This window comes from Pinus tabuliformis, chromosome 6 (assembly GCF_031772625.1).
Source record: "Pinus tabuliformis cultivar Carrire ecotype Pingquan chromosome 6, CPIR1, whole genome shotgun sequence".
NCBI classification, from domain to species: Eukaryota; Viridiplantae; Streptophyta; class Pinopsida; order Pinales; family Pinaceae; genus Pinus; species Pinus tabuliformis.
The window spans coordinates 1,867,824,715-1,867,839,209 of record NC_142292.1 but is presented as its reverse complement, the minus strand read 5'-3'; the positions used below and the strand labels follow the sequence as shown (position 1 = coordinate 1,867,839,209).

At 33.3% G+C, this 14,495-nt stretch overlaps 2 protein-coding genes across 2 annotated transcripts; both read left to right on the top strand.

The window, feature by feature from the left end:
- The first annotated feature begins 3,253 nt into the window (after positions 1-3,253).
- On the top strand, positions 3,254-5,104 carry LOC149266593 (heat shock cognate 70 kDa protein-like). Its single transcript, XM_089408743.1, has one exon. The coding sequence runs from the start codon at positions 3,254-3,256 to the stop codon at positions 5,102-5,104; it is 1,851 nt and encodes a 616-aa protein (XP_089264869.1).
- A 7,652-nt stretch (positions 5,105-12,756) lies between these two features.
- LOC149266592 (uncharacterized) lies at positions 12,757-13,533 on the top strand. Its single transcript, XM_089408738.1, has one exon. The coding sequence runs from the start codon at positions 12,757-12,759 to the stop codon at positions 13,531-13,533; it is 777 nt and encodes a 258-aa protein (XP_089264864.1).
- Positions 13,534-14,495: the final 962 nt, after the last annotated feature.

The window sequence follows — 14,495 nt, the reverse complement described above, 5'->3', positions numbered from 1 at the left end:
GAAGCATAGATGAGAATCTATGGAAAATATTGGGGCGTGGAGTCCTAACTTTCTGAAAGATCAAGGTGTGCAGTCTTGGATCTTTGTAATAGATCAAGAAATGGAGCCTTGATTCTACTAGGACACGGAGTCCTAGGTACAGGGCAAGGGCGTGGAGTCCTAACAAGTCGAGGGAGGTGCACAATAGGGGTGTGGAATCCCTATTCTCTAACTGAAAATAAACACCACTTAAGGATTACATCAACCGGGTGAATAATTTAACTTAAACTTTCACTTGAATTAATTCCAATTTACGAACTTTAGAGGGTCATTTGAATAAAAATTATTTTAAAATATTAATTACCTATTTTTGAAAAATCAATAATAGAAAGTTTTCTAAAAAAGACACATGGAGTGAATATTAGATAATTCAATAATTAAATAATTAAGAAAAAAATGAGAGGTTGCCACCTCAAGAAAGGTGGTGAATAATACGAATTATAATAAATTAAAAATAAGTTAATTTTTACATGAAGGTATGATTTTCATATATTAAATGAAAATTTTAAATTTATAAACAAATTATATAAATTTTTAATATATTATCATTATAATATAAAATTAATTTAATAATAATTATTATTATGTTTTAAGATAAAAATTATAATATTTATATATATATATATATATATTTAAATATAATTTAAATTATTAATAAGAAAAGATTATATCATTTTTTTAAATGTATAATTCAAATTATTAATAAATATTCATTATATAATTTTTGATATATCATTATTGTGTTGTAAATATTATTTGTTATTTCCCAAAAAAAAAAAATCGTCGATGTTTCCTGAGGCGAGGAAGGTTGAGTAGGTTCCAATGAAGGAGAAACCCTAGGGTTTTCAATCGCCGCCTGCGGAATAGAAGTGAAGATACCTGAGATCGGTGCAATTCCCGGCCGAAGAGGACAGAGGAGCAGATGGTACTGGTCCAATGACCGTAGAGCCCTTGGGGATGATTTGAAGAGGGGGGGTGGGGGGTGTCACCGCCGAAAGGGGGTTAAGGGAAGGATCACCTTCGCGAGTAGGGCAACTAGGGTTAGGCGGAGGGTCGATAAGGGCCAGAGAGCGCGACGAGAGGGGTTGAGTGATGAAATCCAGTGGAGAGGGAGCGTCTTCTAAGAGGGATACTGGTGGGATTTGAGGGCGAGAAAACGGAGGGAGGGCCTCAATTTCATCGGTGAGGTCGGACATGAAAGGGAAAAAACCAGCAGCAGTGGTCCTGGTGGGTGTCCAGATGGGCACATCCTCTAAAGGATCCTCGAAGTCCCCCAGCTCATCCATAACTGTCAAGATTTGTTAATGACAATTGCCAGAAGAGGACAAAAACACTAACAGAAAACGGTGAAGGTTAGTGAAACGGTAGGGGATGTAAGCTTGTGAGAAGAGGCGATTAACTTAACAGCGGGGGTCAGTCCGGCAGTAACCCGGATCAAGGAGCACACGGGGGACGACGGTGGCAGATGCAGGCGGGCAATAGATACTGTGAGCTGCAGGCGGTCGCGGCATCGAAGCCTGAGACCCATCACTCCGAAATCCTTAGCCATGACCAAAGATTACATCTTATTTACTTGCTCCACGAAATATCTAGTCATTCAGAGAACTATTTATGTCCATATAACTTGATTTTTTTAAGAGTGTGAAACTCAAATTTATGTTACCCAAATAAAAAACTCTCATTTTACATAAATAATAAAATCTCAATTAATTATAATACATTTGTTTCTCTCATGTATTATAAATAAATTTATTTTCACAATTTTTACCCCTGCAAACTTTATTAATATAATTTTATGAAATAAAGAAAATAAACTTTAAACTATTTCTTCTTTACCTCCTTTAAATATATTTTTCCCACACATAAATTATTAACTAATATCTAATATTTTCATTATTTATATTTTATTAATTTTCGGTTTTTCTATATATATATTAAAAGAATATATATATATATATATATACATATTAACGTAACCTTTGAATATATACTTTCCACACATAACTTATTAACTAATATATAATATTTTTATTATTTATATTTTATCTTTTTCTACTTTTCTATATAAAATATTTAAAAAAATTATATTTTAACATAATGTCTTTAGTTATTATATTTTATCCACAGAATCACATCTCTAAAGTGAAAGGGTGAGTTTTAATTAAGTCTAAATAATTAAGTGTACTATGTTCCAGTTATTAAACCATTATCTGCTGAAGAGTTTTGAGCTTTTATTAACTCATATCTGCACCCACGCTTTCAATAATTACCCATATCTATTTATTAACTCTTAGTTATGGCTGCGCCAACGCACTGATGATATCTATTTATTAACTATTAGTTATGGTCATGGGCGATTACGATTTCAAATCAAAAACGTATCTCTGTGAAACTCCCTACAATTTAGGGTGTGATTCACTATGACGTGTGAACCTCTTCAGCGGAGTTAAGTTTTCATGCGTGTAGTAGAAATTTCGGCATTATTTTTTTAAAATTTAATAGATATTTTGAGGAATTTAAATTTAAATTATTAAGTTTTAATTTTGGGTAATTAAGAAATCAGACTTTTTAAAAAATAACTTCCATAACTAATTTGTGTGGGAACCCTAGACAATGCATCAAGGTGAACAAAGTGGTAGCCTAACTAGCCAGAAAAATTGTCTAGAAAGTTTTGGAAATTCTAGTCATATTTTAGAGAAAATTAAGCGAGGATTTTTGTAAATCCAAGTGATAATTATTAAACTTCAAAATTTTAGGTGTCCTAGAAATTTTTGATGGTGATGAATCTTTTTCCACCCTAAAAACAAGATTCAAAAACTCTCTAAATTTTTTTTTAAAATTTTTCACCCGAATTCCGATCATGTCCAGTCACGCCTCGGTACTAGGTAGACGACTCCCATAACAAATGACTGTATGAGGTGAAATGCCTGACGGCGTTATTCACTGAGACATGTCTGAAAATCTGACTTCAATTTTCATCCGTGTCGAGTTTCACTTCGAATATAATAGACATCATGTTAATTAAAGAAAGTAATTGTAACCATTTATTTGGCATACCGCCACTTTCAAGCAAGAAGGCCAAACAAAATTAAATATAGTGGATTTCCGTAGTCCAGAATTTTTCTGCTAAATCTATAAATTGCATGCTCCGCTCTGTCTCCACGGATACGAATTGTGAACTTGCTGTTACTAGCGATTAATATTAATCATGGAGATGGATGAGAAACGTAAAGGTAAAGCTATTGGCATTGATCTAGGGACAACTTACAGCTGCGTAGCAGTGTGGCAGCAAGACAGAGTCGAAGTTATTGTTAATGATCAGGGCAACCGGACCACTCCTTCCTGCGTTGCTTTTACCCCCTCCGAGAGGTTTGTGGGAGACGCTGCAAAATACCAGATCGCCACTAATCCCAGGAATACCATCTTTGATGCCAAGAGACTCATTGGAAGGCGATTTACTGATCCCTCTGTGCAGAGTGACATGAAACTCTGGCCCTTTACTGTGATTGCTGGAGAAAATGAAAAGCCCCTTATCCAAGTTGATTACAAGGGTCGAAGGAAGGAATTTGCAGCCGAGGAAATCTCTTCGATGGTATTAATCAAAATGAAGACGACGGCCGAAGCGTACCTCAACTCTGAAGTGGAGAATGCCGTTATCACTGTACCCGCCTATTTTAGCGATTCTCAGAGAAGGTCTACTAGAGACGCGGCTACGATTGCCGGTCTTAACGCCATGAAAATAATTAATGAACCCACTGCCGCGGCTATAGCTTACGGATTTGGTACAGAGGTTTATTCCTCCCATGGAAAGAAGACTGTCTTGATTTTCGACCTTGGCGGAGGCACCTTTGATGTTTCCATTGTTAATATCGAGAGAGGTAAATTTGAGGTGAAGGTTGTCGGAGGGGACACGCATTTGGGTGGCGAAGATTTTGACAACAGAATGCTCAATCACTGCGTTCAACATTTCAATAGAAAAAATAAAACGGAAATGAACACAAGTGCTAAAGCTCTTCGGAGGCTCCGGGCAGAATGCGAAAGGGCAAAAAGAAATTTGTCTTCCGTGGTAGAGACTGTGATTGATATCGACTCTCTATACGAAGGGCTGGATTTTCACATGAAAATTACAAGAGCCAAGTTCGAAGAGCTCAACACCGATTTCTTTGACAAGTGCATGCGAATCGTCAGCGAATGTCTCGAAGATGGCAGGATGAGCAAAGAAGAAATTAACGAAGTTGTATTAGTAGGAGGTTCCACCCGCATTCCAAAGCTACAGGAACTCCTTCAACATTTCTTTCATGAAAAAAAACTCTGCAAAAGCATAAACCCCGATGAGGCTGTTGCATATGGCGCCGCACTTCAGGCGGCAGCCTTGAACAATGAAGGCATCCAATTCGTCCTCATGGATGTCACGCCTTTGAGCCTTGGAATCAGTATTGACAAGGGTGTAATGTCTGTAGTCGTTCCCAGAAATACTCTCATTCCAACTCAGAGAGAGGATTCTTACACTACATCGCGTGACAATCAGGTAGATGCGTCTTTTCGAGTGTATGAAGGCGAGAGAGCAATGGTTGCGGACAACAATCTGCTGGGTGATTTTCAGTTGAGTGGAATTCCGGCGGCCCGTTGTAGAGTGCCAAGCCTTGCAGTTGTCTTTGAATTGGACGCAGACGGAATTCTGAAGGTGTCAGCCCGGGACAGGGGAAGTGGGGTAAGCAATTTCATTACTATAACGAACGATGGTGGTCGGCTGAGCAAAGAGGAGATCAAGAAAATGACAGGTGATGCCGAGAGATTCAGAAGGGATGATGAAGAGGTAAAGAAGAAACACACTGCCAGGTTCAATTTAGAGAATTACGTTTACAACATGAGAAGCAGAGTGAAAGAAGCCGAGACTAAAGGAGAGCTGAATGTGACAGTGGCAACGGATATTGTGCAGATGCTGAATAGTGTGGAGGAATGGTTGGATGAGAAGGAGAGTGCGCAGCTTTTCGAGTTGGAAGAGAAATTGAGAGGTTTGAAAAATGAAATGCAAACTTTAAGCGGAAAATTAGATGTTAGTTGAAATTGTGTGATGCAATGTTTTGTAGAAAGTTAATAGACATTGGTATATCATGTTTTGGTCTGGGAACAACATAAGCAATTTTTTGTCTTTTCATATTTTGGAGGCTCTGTTACTATTATGCCTATAAAGTATTTTGGTGAACATTTGAATGTAGTGGGGAATTTTCAAATGATGGGCAGTTCTGTTTACAAATTTGATGTTATGGGAAGATGGGGTTTACAATGTTTTTCATCAACTTTGTTTTTGCGCGTTTTTATGTTTATGAAATACGGTGATGCAGATCTATTTTAACTTCTAATTTATTAAATATTCCGAAGAGTTTTTATTAAATGTAATTGTTATATGAATTAAGAAAAAATATTTATTAATTATAAATAATAATTTAATTATATTTAAAATAAAATAATGTTGTTTTAATGGTGAATTATATTTGTTGGTTTTAAATGTGTAGATTTAATTTTTTCGATGTAATTTCTATCGAAAATGTTTTAAATATTCATAAAATAATGTTAATCTAATTCATTAATAATTTAATTATATTTAAAATAAAATAATATTATTAAATATTAATTTAATTCATTTTACATTAGTTTATAAAGCATGTATTACATTAGTTCTATAAAGCAGGTAGAGGAATTAAATTGGTTGAGGTGTAAATTTTTTTGATCAATTTTATGTTGTATTAAGAATTTTGTTCGAGAAAATTTAAATGGAATTTTTTTTTTTAATATTGTCATTTGAATATGTGTAATTATTTTTTTCTTATCATAAATATATCAATATACATCAGTGTTTTTTGTTTTTTGAAGTTTTATTATTATGTTATTACTGGGTTGTTTAATCATTTTTATAAGAATTAATTATAAATAGATGATGATACTTTTCTGTTTATTATTAAGTAATTAAAAAATAACAATTTTTTTTATAATTGATGATGAACCACACTTGTGTTCGAAACGTCAATCAAAAATTTCTGTTATGTGATTTCTAGAAAAAAACTTTACTTAACTTCTATATAATTTTATCAATAAATTATAAACATAAACAATTTTTTATTACAAATTAATCAAATAAATATATTTTTTTATTTCATAATCCAACCCATAATAAAAATATTATTTTTTTATATAATAAAATTAATAATATTCTTAATTTTATTCTATTTCAAAACTATACATCTAAATTTTATTTTTATTTTTACTATAAAATCATGTAATAATATCTTCTCCCAATTATTACATGTGATATAAACATCATTTAGTACATTATGATACTAAATTACTCCATATTGTCTGAACATCATTAAAAATAAATTATATATTATTACGAAATTCAAAAATCAAATATTTTAAATATTTTAATTATTAAAAATAATTTTAATTCATATTGAGTCACAATGGCACAAATATTCAAGGAATAATCAAAATAACCCATAATGAAGAATAAGCAAGGTGTTATGTGCCATCTATACAGTCCTAATTACGACGAAGGCGTTATTTAATGGAGGTTCTCATCCAACTTTCGTCCTGTGAAATGGCCATCTGATTTTCATCATTCTGACTTATTTGGCTTTGATCCGAAAAATCTCCACTGGCAACTTCAAGTGGAGGGTGATTTAATACTTTTGAAATTTTTAAAACTATAAATCTTTATGTGTGGATTCAAAATTTATGTCATGCAGATGGATCTCCAGGTTTATTGAAATTTGACTTTGGACTCATAATTTTAGTGACATTTACATGGATTTCCAGGTTTTATAGTAGCTTTGTTTGATTCATTGTATTTAAAGGGTAACTAAATTCTAGGTTTTGCAAATGAGAAATTGCCATGACAGAAAATATTCAGGGTTGATGTTAGGGTTAGTTTGTTAAATTCTTATTTTTAATCAAGAGGATTTTGTTTTATTATATATAAATATTTTACTATTATTTTTTTACATATAGATTTTATTATGTTGGTAGATGTATTTATTTTAACTTATTTATGTGAGCATTTCATAAATTAATGAACAAAATTTGATTTCAAAAGAATATTCGCCTTATACACCATTACCAACAATTTTCAAATAATATTACAAGAAATGAAACAATGCTATCATTCTTACCTTTCATTGAGCATTTTTCTAGCTTAAGATAAGTAGTTCCTAATACTATCCAGTTAGAACGTAATACTTGCAATTACTCTGATTTTTTACTTCAAAAATCACTCCAAATTTGGGACTACACACATCTATCTTAGCCTTCCTCTATTTCTCGGTCTTAGAAATGAATCTCTCATAAATTTAATATTCAAGTTACATGTTTCCTTGGCTATTTCATTATTGTGTAAAAGTTCTGAAATATTTTCCTTTGTAATATTTGTTTGCATTCGATTCAACCTGAATAAAAATATTATGAGAAAGAGCATGAGGAGTTTGCTTGTTTGACCAATTTTTTTTTTTGTTTAAATAGCATTTGTTGACCCAATGAGTTGAGTACTCAACTGGATTTGATATCGAGATTCAAAGATAACTACATCTTCAAATAGTACATCCAAAGTGATCATAAGTCCAGACTACCCTATTAGTAGAGCTAACTTCATCTTCAAATAGTACATTCAAAGTGATCATAATTCGGACTACCCTACTCGTAGAATTTCTGACCTGTGGATGATGCTCATCAACTTCCCAAGTACAAGATTATCAGGTTATTGGAATCGTCGTAGAGCTGGATCGTTTATTCATTGGCATAAATTGTTTGCGAAGATGTGAGTAGCGTTCGTGGATATCAAAGTACTTCATCATTTGTTCACTGTAATAGAATGTTTGCGAAGATGTAAGTAGCATTTGTGGATTCATTTGTTCATTGTAATAGAGTGTTTGCGAAGATGTAAGTAGGATTTGTGGATTTAGGGTTATTGGAGATAGGTTAGAGTTATGTGAGTGTTATTGGATTTGATGTATAATTTATCTTTTATTTGGAATTTTTTCATTATAATATTATATAGGGTATTAGAGTTAGCTATAACCTTAGGATTAGGGTTAAATGGGCACCCTTGCTTGCTAGTGTATTAATATATGAATCATGATTTTGGATCCATGTTGAATTGTTGTGTGTTTGATTATTTGTTTTTAGAATAAGTGTAATTTGGATTATTATTTTTTTTAAGGTTTAAGGTTAAAATTTCATGTTGTTTAGTTTTGAATTTGTTTTTACTTTTTTATTTTTATTTTTGATTTTGGACTCTTTTTGGTTTGAAGCTAAATTTTGAGAAAAAAACAAAAAATTTGACACAGACCTCCAAAATATTTTTTCGTTGTCTATTTTTTGTTAAGATTTTAGAAATATATAAGTAATTTCTAAACTAATAATACCCTCCAATTTCATGAAATAAAATAAAAATGTTGGGGCACTCTACCACATAGTTTATCGTGCTTAAAAGCTATAATTTTAAAAATATTACAACGCTTTAGCACAAAGCATGTTAGAGCACTCTAGCACTATCCAGCTTAAAAGTTAAATTAAAAAAAACATTACAACACTTTAGCACAAAGCTTGTACTTCATCTTGTTGTACTTTAGCATCAAGTTGGTACCTCATCTTGTTGTACTTTTCATGGTTTAACTTTCAATTTGCATGGAGATTTAGCTTGGAATCCATTTTCATGTTTTCTGGTTTAAGGATATACTTTTGAAATAATTTGTATAATTATGGAGAGACTAAATTTGGAGTTTCTTTCCATTTCTTATTATTCCATTTAAAAGTTATAATTTTGAGATTATTATGAAAAATTCAATTTCTTGTCGTGTATCTTTAGGTTTATTGCTAAAAAAAATTATGGGCAAATCTGCATGGTATTTTTTTCACGTAGTTTTTATATTAAAGTTATAATACTGAAATTATTACAGAGAATTAATATAGATAATCATTAAAGTTTTAGAATAATTGTTGCAAATTCATACTTGAGTTTAACCGTGGAATCTTCATTCTAATAACCGCGAAGTTAAATTTGTGCTAAATTCACTTCCTATTTTTTATACTAGTCTATAAGAAGTTGTAAAGAGATCAACTGCAAAAGAATTGAAATACCATTCTATCTTAGACCCATCTCTGTGTAGTCTCCATTAAAAAAAAAAAAACACATTTTGTTGAATTGAAGCTTCTGTGATCTATATCAATTTTATGAGAGATTTTTTGGTGTAAATCACATGAAATTTCATTTGTTGACGCGTTTTGAACCCACTAGTGTGGTTCATCGTTAGGGCAAGTTGAAGAATCAGATCCAGAATGCATGTTAAATACTCAGAGCAGAACATCCAACGGCGATAATCTTTGACCAGGGAACGACTATATTGACTAACGGCTAACTTTCACTGGGAAATGGCTAGTTAGACAAGACCTGGGGTATAACTATATTAAATTAAAAATTAAATGAGTCATAAAAGTTATAAAAAATTATAATTAATTTAATTTTTATTATAAATATATATACACCTATATAAATATTAAATTAAATTAATAGTTAGTTATACATAGGAGGTATTAAGTATTTTCTATTTATTTTTAATTTTTATTCCTATAAATATTAAAATAAAATAATTTAAGTATTATATAGAATAAAACTATAATATATTAAATTCATAGATTTATTGACTAACGGCTAACTTTGACTAGGAAACAACTAGTTAGACACGACTCAGTAAAATTAAAAATTAAAATAAGTCAATTAAAGGGACGTATGAATTTACATAAAAGTTCTAAGAATAGTGATGGTTCCCTCTCCCACCAAGTATTTCGAAAGAAAACACATACGAAGCAGTGTCTTCATGCCAATTCCCACCATTTCCCGGCTCAGAAGTTGGGTGTTCTCAACACCCTTGCTACTCATGCCCTTAGGATCTCTGATGAAAAGAGCTTCGAGAAAGAGAAATCCCACCTCCTTAATGTCTTTGTTGAGAATGGTTATAGTAGATACCTAGGTTAGAAAGCTTTCCTCAAAGCTGCCAAAAATTCATTAACTAAAAGAGAACCGAAAGAGCGGGTCTTAGGTGTCCATCTTCCGTTTGTGCAGGGGACTACTGATAAGATTGCAAGGATTCTTAAGAAGCATAATGTCCCCTCGACCTTTAGACCCCTCAACACCATTCGTAAGTCCCTCAGATCTGTGAAGGATCCTATCGACCCTAAGGACATGAAAGGGGTATATATTATTCTTTGTTCCTGTGGGACCCTCTATATTGGTGAGACTAGTCGCTCCATTAATCAAAGGATTAGTGAGCACGCAGCTAACCTCAAGCATAGGAGAACCAAGTCTTCTGCTTTAGTTGAGCATGCGGAGAATACCAAACATCATGCTTGTATCGAGGAGGCGAGTGTTACTGCTAAAGTTTCGCAGTTCCATCATCGCAAATTTAGGGAAGCCCTTGAAATTGAAAAAAGACCGAACAATCTCAATAGAGAGGACGGATGGAAGATCAGTGGTTGTTGGATCCCAGCCCTTTCTTCCTAGTCATTTTCTTCCCTTCCTCCCCTCCCTCATTTTTAGCTTGTTCTTGGTCTAGTTTCCCCTTGTTATCCCGTATCCTTCTCTCATTGGCCTTTAGTCTTTGATGAGTTGTTTATATAATATGAGATATTGTATTAATTATATTCTAATAATTTTAACTTAATTAATAAAAACAAAATTTATTACTTTTGAAAATGATCTAAGATAATATTTTTATTAATTTATAGTTAAAATAATTAAGCAATTTATCAATTAATTAAACAACTAAATAAATCTATGAATTTAATATATTATATTTTTATTCTATATAATACTTAAATTATTTTAATATTTTAGGTATATATATATATATATATATATATTTAGAATAAAAATTAAAATAAATATAAAAATAGTTAATACCTCTTATATTAATTTAATATTTATTCATAATAATAAATTATTAAAACTTTTATGTAAATTCATACGTCCCTTTAATTGACTTATTTTAATTTTTAATTTTACCGAGTCGTGTCTAATTAGTCGTTTCCCAGTCAAAGTTAGCTGTTAGTCAATATAGTCGTTTCCCAGTCAAAGTTAGCTGTTAGTCAATATAGTCGTTAGTCAATAACCATGTGAATTTAATATATTATAGTTTTATTCTATATAATACTTAATTTATTTTATTTTAATATTTATAGGAATAAAAATTAAAAATAAATAGAAAATACTTAATACCTCTTATGTATAACTAACTATTAATTTAATAATCATTTAATTTAATTTAATATTTATATAGGTGTATATATATTTATAATAAAAATTAAACTAATTATAAAATTATTATAACGTTTATGACTCATTTTAATTTTTAATTTAATATAGTTATACCCCGGGTCCTGTCTAACTAGCCATTTCCTAGTCAAAGTTAGCGTTAGTCAATATAGCCATTGCCTGGTCAAAGATTATAGCCGTTGGATGTTCTGCTCTAAGTATTTAACATGCATGCTGGATCTGATTCTTCAACTTGTCCTGACGATGAACCACACTAATGGGTTTGAAATGCATCGACAAATGAAATTTCATGTGATTTACGCCAACAAATCTCTCAATGGGTTTGAAATGCATCGAAAAATGAAATTTCATGTGATTTACGCCAACAAATCTCTCATAAAACCACATTTTCCCGATGAAATCACACATGCCAAGAAAAACCATCACTTAGTATGGAATGAATACTTAGTGTGTATGGATTGGTATTGTGTAAAAGGTATGAGGTTGAAAATTCATTAGTGTAATGATTGAGTTTATAATACTAATCTTGCTTATGAAATTATCCACGCTAATTAGAACTCAATGTAAGCTAGCTCCAACAAGTCATTTTTAACTATGAATGTAGGTGCATAACTAATGCACAAACATTAAAGAGTTAAAATATCTCTTATGAAGACCTTTTTAATGGTTAAGAATGAAATTTTTGTGGTTTCTTTTATCTAATTTGTGATCTTGTTTAATGTTGATTATGGGTTGGTTTCCTTCACGAGATAATTTGAAATTATTCTGGACTAGGTTGAGATATGCCATGCCTAATAAAGAAGGGGTTCAAAAGACATGTAGGTGTGAATGGTTATGGAAACCATTTTAGGGAAAGCTAAAAGATGTACTTGCTATATTATGTATGAGGGTAGGATGTATATTAACTTATATCCGTTAGGTAAGCAATTATTTGTGTATATAATGAAGAATTTATTTTGATGAAATCTCATGGACATGATTAAGAAGGGTTGATTATGCATACTTTGAATTTAGTGGAATAAATTTTCGTAACAAGAATTTGTTTAGATTTAAATGCATTATTTTCCTTAGATTACAAAAGAAGAAAAGAAGATTGGTATAGTGTACACCATTAGGTGGTTTAGAATGTGTGTAATAACTTGATATATGTAGTCAATTGTGGACTAGGTATTTATACTCCAGTATTGTAATTCTTTTTGTATGTGTTTGATTGAGGTAGGGTTAAATTGATTTTTAAATCCTTGAAAATGTAGAAAATGAGTATTGTAATAAGTTATGATTTTTTTTTTTATTGCACTATGATAATGATCGTGCTGTAGAGAGAAAAAAATGCGCACCCTGCTCTCGCTAGGTCAAGCCGTCTCTAAACTTGCCTTGGCCTTCAGCTCTTAGCCATGGCCCCTCCGGAAGCTTCACCAGAGGCGGCCGCTGCCCAACAGGCCTTCTCTGCTCTGGTTAAGTCATTACCTCCTCAACGACCACGCCCAGCAATCTCCAAATTTGTGAAGAAGCTCGATGTCCTGCAAGAAGTCAATCTGCCTCCAGCTCTACCTCGCATGGCCGCTCTTTCTTTAGTTGATCGAGGTCTCATTGGACAATTTACTGGTCTCTGGCCATCTTCGAAGATAGTGCAGAGATGGTTAGAACGAAACTCGGCTGATAAAATTCAAGGCAAAATCTCCATTCGATTCTGTGGGAAAGGGTATTTCACCTTCCATTTCGAGTCAAGAGAAGACAAAGATCTAATCTTCAGAAATGGACCATATTTTATGGACTCCAGAGGCCTATACCTTAACAAATGGACTTCTGATTTCGATCCCAAGCTGGATGTTCCGAGCGTTGTTCCAATTTGGGTTAGGCTCCCTCACCTTCCCCTCCACTGTTGGGGAGATGAATCGGTTCGAGCTATCGGGAATGTTGTTGGAAGATTCATTGATCGTAGTGAGCCGAAAGATAATATGCAAGCTTGTGCTCGCATATGCGTAGAAGTTGATCTAGGAAAAGGCCTTCCTGAGGCCATCAAGCTCAAAGTGGACGATTGGACTCATATCCAGCAATTGGACTACGAACAGATCCCGTTCAAATGCAAGGTATGTCACGAATATGGCCACTTTTCCAACCGCTGTACTAAATTAGTTGATGTAGAGAATGTTTCACAGGATGAGCAATGAGAAACAATTAAGAAAAAGAAGACATCCCCCATCTCCAAAACACCCCTTGTCTCTGATCCTCCCATTCATAATCCTTCTTTTCCCTCCTCTTCCCCCTCTAACTCCTCCCTTCCCTCGCCCCATCCTCTTCCTTCTCCATCTTCCAATCCCTTCTCTGTCCTCTCCCCCCTGAAGATAATCCCCCCCCTTGCCCCAAGCTGATGCATTTGATCCTCCCCTGCTTATCTCCTCTTCCCTATCCCAAGATCCTCCCTCATCCAGACTTACCAGGAGCACTTCGAAAGAGCATGGAGCAGCTTTGGACACACAAAAAAAGCATGGGCCAGGAAGGAAGTCTGCCAAGCAGCAGAGAGATGAAAACGCTCAGAAGGATATCGCCATGGGCACTCAGAACCCCATAGAGTCATATATCTTGGGACAATATGAAAAAGAAACAGTACACAAGGAGCAAGGAGGGCGAGCAACTCTCCGTACCCCTCATACTCAATGATGAAAGTTCTCTCTTGGAATAGTAGGGGACTAGGGCACCCCTCCAAAATAGTTGCCTTAAAAGATCTTATAAATCATGAGAAACCTGGAATTCTTTTGGTACAAGAAACAAAACAAGGACATCAAGAAATGAAAGGAATCATTGGTCAACAAAAGTAGTACAATGGCAGCATTTGCGAATCAAGGGGCGCTTCCGGGGGAATCGCAACCCTATGGAATCACAGCATATGGAATCTCATAACAGACATAGTCAGCCAGCATTGGATAAAGACCATTCTAGAGAACATTAGAGACAGCCAAATGATAGTCATTTATAGCATCTATGCACCAAACCATTATAGAGATAAAGAGCAGTGTTGGGCTGCCCTCAAAGCAAATATAGATGAAGAAGAAAACAACAGTATTATTCTTGGGGGAGACCTCAATCTCATTCTACATTCAAATGAGAAAAGAGGAGGCTGCTTCAATCCAGA